At 32.6% G+C, this 6,543-nt stretch overlaps 2 protein-coding genes across 2 annotated transcripts in view; both read right to left on the reverse strand.

Annotated features, from left to right (window-relative positions):
• LOC104822808 (uncharacterized protein At4g14450, chloroplastic-like) overlaps positions 1–366 on the reverse strand; it is an 861-nt gene extending 495 nt beyond the window's left edge. Inside the window, exon 1 of the mRNA XM_019203582.1 lies at positions 23–366. Coding sequence (XP_019059127.1) covers positions 23–158 — 136 coding nt within the window. The 5' untranslated portion in view covers positions 159–366. The remainder of the gene's footprint in view (positions 1–22) is intronic.
• Positions 367–3,787: 3,421 nt separating this feature from the next.
• LOC104822800 (auxin-responsive protein IAA14-like) lies at positions 3,788–6,188 on the reverse strand. The gene is made up of 5 exons (XM_010554149.2): positions 5,821–6,188; positions 5,136–5,353; positions 4,568–4,703; positions 4,170–4,231; positions 3,788–4,049 (listed from the first exon to the last, which is right to left on the reverse strand). The coding sequence occupies exons 1-5, from the start codon at positions 6,072–6,074 to the stop codon at positions 4,012–4,014; spliced, it is 708 nt and encodes a 235-aa protein (XP_010552451.1). The 5' UTR covers positions 6,075–6,188; the 3' UTR covers positions 3,788–4,011.
• Between the last annotated feature and the right edge of the window lie 355 nt (positions 6,189–6,543).

The following is a 6,543-nucleotide window of genomic DNA, read 5'->3' on the forward strand; positions in this document are numbered from 1 at the left end:
AACGTGACACATAATTTGAGAGAGAGGAGCGGGATGGCGGCGTTCCATTCACCCGCCGGTACCGGAGTGATTTTCAACGGCGGAGCTCGTCTCTGTAACCGGCTTGTTTGCCGGCGGTTTTCCGCGGCAGAGCTTGTGGTTCTTTCCGGCGGCGACATGGGCAAGAAGAAACGAGAAGATGTTTTGGGAAAAGGAAAAAGGCTCCAAATGAGTTATGTGGTTCTGTGCGTGCGGGAGAGAGGTTGTATAAGCAGGAATATGGGTGTATGTGTGCGTATATATGTGCTTGTGAATCTGTGTGTATACATACATATATATGTGTGTGTGGAATCCATTACACGCGTGGAAGACGGTCAAAGCTTGAAAGAGGCAAACTTAGCTGTTTTATTTGAGTGGCTCAGCTGTATTACTGAGTCATATATTAAAGTTCCCAATTTTTCGTTTCTTTGACCAAAACTTTATTAGGAAATTCAAAGATGTTTTGAATTAATAAATAGGGAATTTTATTAAGATAGTCTCAAAAATAATTAAAATTAGTAAAATCGTATTATCTTTTTTTCTTTTCCTGAATTCTCTTCTCTTTGACCAAATTTTTAAGAAATTAAAAGATATTTGTGGTTATAAATAGGGAAATTTTGTTAAGATAGTCCAAAAAATAGTTATTAAGATTAGTAAAATAGCATATCTCTTTGAGCTTTTAGTAAAAAGAAAATAAGTTTTTTTTTTTTGTAATTTAAGGTTTTAATTTAGGGTTTTGTTAACGATGTTAGCATATAACCCAACATCTATCTTATTCGAAATAAAATGAACCGTCGCTTCACACACTAAATTTATATCCCACACACACATTTTAAAAGTAAAAAATAAAATAAAATTCAACATATGTCACCACAAAAAAAAATTCTATATTACTAATTCCAAAGACTTGATTGATGCAAGTCCAATATACGAACTTATGCTTGTATTGTATCATATATATTTAAAAAAATACATTAATAAACGTGGGATGAAATTAATTAAGATGGATTAAAGATTTAAACATTTATATATTGACGAAAAATTCCAAACAGAAATTTCCAGTTGTACCCGTTGGATGTTTCGTTGCTTTTGGGGGCTTACGACGGTCCATTTGACGTGCCATTACCTTTGATTATGACATGTAAACCACCGCAACACCTCTAAAATTATCTTCATTCAATTATTAAATAATCAACCTCTCTCTATTCATGATATATCTATTTATATATCACGTCATATCGACAAAGACCATCGATATTCTAGAAGTTTACAGAAATTTCAGGGGGAAATGCCATAAATATTAAAGAAATAATAATTGGGCCTAACATTGGAAAATGGGCTTGCTAGAATCACTCGTCACTCGGCCCATACATAAAATGTATGTATGTAATGTACGCATGCATGCATGCATGTATGTATGTAATGTATGTATGCATGCATGTATGTATGTATGTATGTATGTATGTATGTATGTATGTATGTATGTATGTATGTATGTATGTATGTATGTGCGCAACACAAAAATGTGTCTTAGTTTTAGCTGAAACCATCCGCATAACATAACATCAATAAAGCATACAATATACATATATATGGAACAAAATAAGTTGTCCGATGTGAAGCACTTTGATATGGAATGTATGGGGAACATTTAGTGCGTCAATGTTATTATATGTGAATATAAATTTAAGAGTTAATGGTAAATATTTATGGATTAATTTGAATTTTTCGTGTAATAATGTAAATGTGGGTATACGTATTAGTGGGATTGAATATATTTTTATATAATAAAACTGTAATTCAGGGCTGAGTTGGCAAGATTTTTCTACCAAAAAAAAGGTCTCTCACAACGTATACAATCTTAACTCATATATATATATATATATAGCCGAGAATTTCATCACTGCACCCGATCCAAGAAAAATACCCATCAAGCTTCAATCATCAAATTACATTTTAAAAAAGGTTGCATACCGATCATGCATATTGCAATTATTTATTACTGTGATGTTTTCCACGCGATACGTGTATTTCTTTTCTGCTTTTAAATCATATGAAAATTTTTGAAAAAATTGAAGAAATTTTTATTTTTAAAGTTACAGAAAAATTTGCAATCTGAAATAAATATAAATAATAATATTCAAGATAATAACTCAATGATAAAATCCTAACAATAAACGATACAAATTAAAAAAAATTAAAAAAAAAATAATTTTAAAATATTACCATCATATCGGTTAAAAAATACTTAGTCAGAAGGTTGAGATATTTTGCATGCTGATTTATAATTATCTATTTATTTTTTAATCTTTTGAAGGGCCATGGAATTCCACCTTGGTTAAATATTATATATATATATATGCGCATATTAAAAAATAGTAACGTGACACATAATTTGAGACATAAAATTATAAAACAAGTTGAAATTTATTTATTTGCTTCTCGTGATCGGGAAAATAGGGTACAATAACGTAATGGCCATGAATGAAAGGACCCATGAACATGCACATGTTCTTGTTCCCTGCCGCTTTCGTTGGTCCTGAATTTAATAAAATTCCTCAAACTTAAGAAAAATTACATTATTCCATAATTTTCGACTTGTATTAAAATAGTAGGATCATAATTTAAAATTTGGATGGTCTTTTTTTAGTTTCAACAGCGAACCAATTCGCAAAATCACAAAAACTATTTTTTTTTCTTGATTAAAAAAAAAACACGTTCAAAGCTCAAAATATAAATTTGTTTTCCATATTTTTTTACACAAAAATATTTCATCTATTCCTTCGAGATAACAATATTTTCTACGTAAGAATAATATGAATTTATCCAAGTTTATGTGGCCTAGTGGTAAGAGAACATGCAAAACATGCTCTCATCTTGGGTTCAAATCTAAGCGTGGGGAGGTGTATTCACCTGGACTTCCCTGATCCTCTGGGAGATATAGTTGGGGTGAACTTCCGGATTATCAAAAATAATAATAATATGAATTTGTTAATAAAAATGGATTATTATGAAACTACATGAAAATAACTCAAATCATGTGGTTATTTTTACATTTCGATTTTTCTCTCAATTTTTTTTTATGTTAATTCATTTAGATTTATATTCGATTTGGATTTATTTCTTTTATTAAAACATTAAACAGTAATAATTTCCTAAAAATATTGCTCTTCATATCTTATTCTGAATTCAACTAATTTAATTTCAAGAAAAATTTACTTGTTAATTTTTAGATATTATTTAATTCAATTAGATTCCTTTTATGGGAAACTAAATATTGACCCTGCACCACGTCACATATATTGTAGTAGCCTTTTCCACTTTCTTGGTAAATCTTTATTTAACATATATGTTATCATATTTCCACGTCAAATATTTATTTATGAAAATTTTTAAACATCTCTACGAAAGGTACTTTTAACGGCATGGACATTATAATAAAATCATATCATAATTTTCTACAATTCATATTTTTATTAAAAGTATATGATACAAAAAGTTTAAGCTAACTTAAATAGGAATACATGATAATACTATATCATGAGAGAAAAATAAGCAGCAAACATTTTTATTAAAGTACAAAGATCACAAACTAAACTTTTGCATGATAGTAATATAACACAAAAGAAACGACAAACAATCAGACTATATACAGGCCAACACATATATGAAACATACATACATACATATGCATGTATGTAACTATGTACGTATATGTAAGTATGAATGATTCTACATACATACATACATACATATATATATATATATATATCAATCAACCAGACAAACACATGTTCGGCAATAAATATGACACAAACACAGAGATTGTAAGTTTCTCTCTTATGGTCACATTACAAATTGTCCACATCTTTCTGGTAATACTATAACTATATATACCCATCAGATCTTGAAATTAGAACCACATAAGAAAAAATACAAAATAAACTTATAAAAACCATTATTATATATTCTTCATGGATATTTCTTGATGATTCAAGATCTGTTCTTGCACTTCTCCACAGCTCTTGGCGCTGAAACCAAATTGTGAAAATTAAACGATTAGCCCTCTCTCTCTCTCTCTCTATATATATATATATATACACCAAAGTTTTTAAGATACATACATAATATATAAAGGGAAGAAAACTTACCAAGTCCGATGGCTTCGGATCCTTTCATAATGCGCAAGCGTTTGCACGAATCGACAAACATTCTGAATAATAAAATTCGAGTTTCGGTTTAGACGTCGGTCCATAACATCATTATTTGTTCTTGATGAACGAACACGTAATTTATTGCATCTTAGCCAATAATAAAGATAACACAAGTATATGGATTTCGCCAGCTATAAATGAGCTAACGTTTTGATATATTTAAGAACCTCTCTTGTCCCATATACGCCAACCCATGCACAGTTGTGGATATGGAATTTCTTGATTATTATTATTATTCTTGCTTATAAATCGGTGGACCGAATTCGAAGTTAGTTAATAATTGAAATGAATTAATTGGATTATAAGAATAAACATGAATTGAGAAGGAGACTCACTGCCACGGAACATCGCCCACGAGCATCCAGTCACCATCCTTGTCCTCGTAGGTTGGCACATACTCGGAACTGTTCAATAGATCCATCAATTTGCTCTCGTTCATGAAATCTATCATCCCTTGTGCCCCATAGTTCCCTACAATTCACACACGATCACAACTTCTATTCTTAAGAAATTTCATGTGTATATATATATATATAACGTTTTCTTTGGGTAATTAATCAAATTTGTTCTATCTATAGATCTCTCGAGAAATAGTTTCATAGTTAGAATATATAGAATCACTATGAAAGATTAATTATTTCTCAAATTTGGGTTTCTTCTATTTTTATGCCATGTTTGGATAAATTCAAGATTTGTATGAACGGGCTTGGACATGCATGTGATGTATGTGTACATACATAAACATGGACCTACGAATCGTAATATTCTTGTTTCTTTATAACTGACCATATAACTCTCTCTCTCTCTTTAACTATTTAGTTATCTAACTATGGAGGACAAAACATTTCCAGGTCACGTATAAAGTGAATATATACGGATGTATATGTATATGTATAAGCGTACCCATGGTGAAGGAGCTGAACATTTTGGCCAAAGCATCAGAGAGTTCTTGGTAGCTTTTGTACATCTTGAGGTCGACCTTCCTGAGATAAGGAGCTCCGTCCATGGAGACCTTCACAAAGGCCGCCGCCGCCTTCTCCTCCTCCACGGCGCTGCTCTTCTGGTGAGCCATCATGTTCTTCCGGTAGTTCCTCACCGGAGGCCAACCCACCACTTGTGCCCTATACATACAATAACATCATCTTTCGTGGTAAATACATGGTTTTTGATCCGACTGTATCTAAACGACAAGCCTTGTTCAATCATTATCATGTTGCATAATTGATGTTTATTGAACCGTTCCACAAAATGAAAAAATTAAAATTGATGCTTAGAAAGAATTCTAGCTCAAATTGTACATATGGTAGAAAAAAAGAGAGCAATATTCTTGTATATTATCAAACATAAAGTATTTGATTTTGAAAAATCCTTCAGTTATTTTTATTGGTTTCATCACTATTCTTGAAACCAAAAACAAAATATGAACTTGTGGTTTCGGGTGTATATAACAATGTTAATCTTCTAATCTCACGGGACAGGTTCTTGAAATCGACGTAAATAAAGATCAAGACTATGTACTTGTGCGGTTTGATGAATAAAATTTAACATTTCATCCAAAAAAACGGAAAAGAAAAGAAGAAGGGCTTACTTAGCAGGAGGCTTAGCATGGTCTTTGGAGACCAAGAGAGACTTGTCCTTGGCAACGTTGTTGAGATCCACAACGCCTTCCTTGTTTGTCTGAAGATTCAGTTTCAGGTCAACTGTCTCGGAGAATCCTCTCTTGTTCCCCGCCGCCTTCGCAGGGCTCTCCGCCACCACCTCCGCCTCTCCTCCTCCTCCGCCGCCGCCGGGAAGGCCGAGGCAGAGCTCGGTCTCCTTCATGTTCATGAGCTCGCCGATCATGTTTGTGGGTCTTCACTGGTTGAACTTATACCTCTTACTCAATGTGGATTTGATCTCTTTGAGAGAGAGAGAGAGAGAGAGAGAGAGAGAGAGAGAGAGAGAGAGAGAGAGTTATGGTAAGAGGGAAGAGGAAAGGAGGGAGAGGAGGGCAATAATATAAGGGAGGAGAGAGAGAGAGAGGACTGTGTTGTGGGGATTGGTATGCTGTGTATGTATTCGTGTATCTGCATGTGCATGTCATTGCTTCTTCTTCTTCTTCTTCTTGTGGGGACAGGGGTTTTTGACATGTGGATTTAGATTATACGTTAATTTCTTTTCCATTTTTTCATATTATAAATTATGTAAATAGTGTAGTTTGTCAATGTTGTAATGTATATACGTCCTCATGATTACTGATTTTATTACATATACATGTATTAAGGTTTGTTTATTTCCTATTTGCTAAACACTGTCTCCTTTGGTCAACTAT

The sequence above is a fragment of the Tarenaya hassleriana genome, unplaced genomic scaffold (genome assembly GCF_000463585.1).
Source record: "Tarenaya hassleriana unplaced genomic scaffold, ASM46358v1 Cleome378, whole genome shotgun sequence".
NCBI classification, from domain to species: Eukaryota; Viridiplantae; Streptophyta; class Magnoliopsida; order Brassicales; family Cleomaceae; genus Tarenaya; species Tarenaya hassleriana.

Bases quoted from the DNA above. Each gene is read 5' to 3' on its own strand.
- LOC104822800 (XM_010554149.2), bottom strand. From the start codon at position 6,074: ATGATCGGCGAGCTCATGAACATGAAGGAGACCGAGCTCTGCCTCGGC. The intron at 5,354-5,820 runs GTAAGCCCTTCT...TTGTATGTATAG, and splicing joins CATGCTAAGCCTCCTGCTAA to GGCACAAGTGGTGGGTTGGC. The intron at 4,704-5,135 runs GTACGCTTATAC...TGTGAATTGTAG, and splicing joins GTTCAGCTCCTTCACCATGG to GGAACTATGGGGCACAAGGG.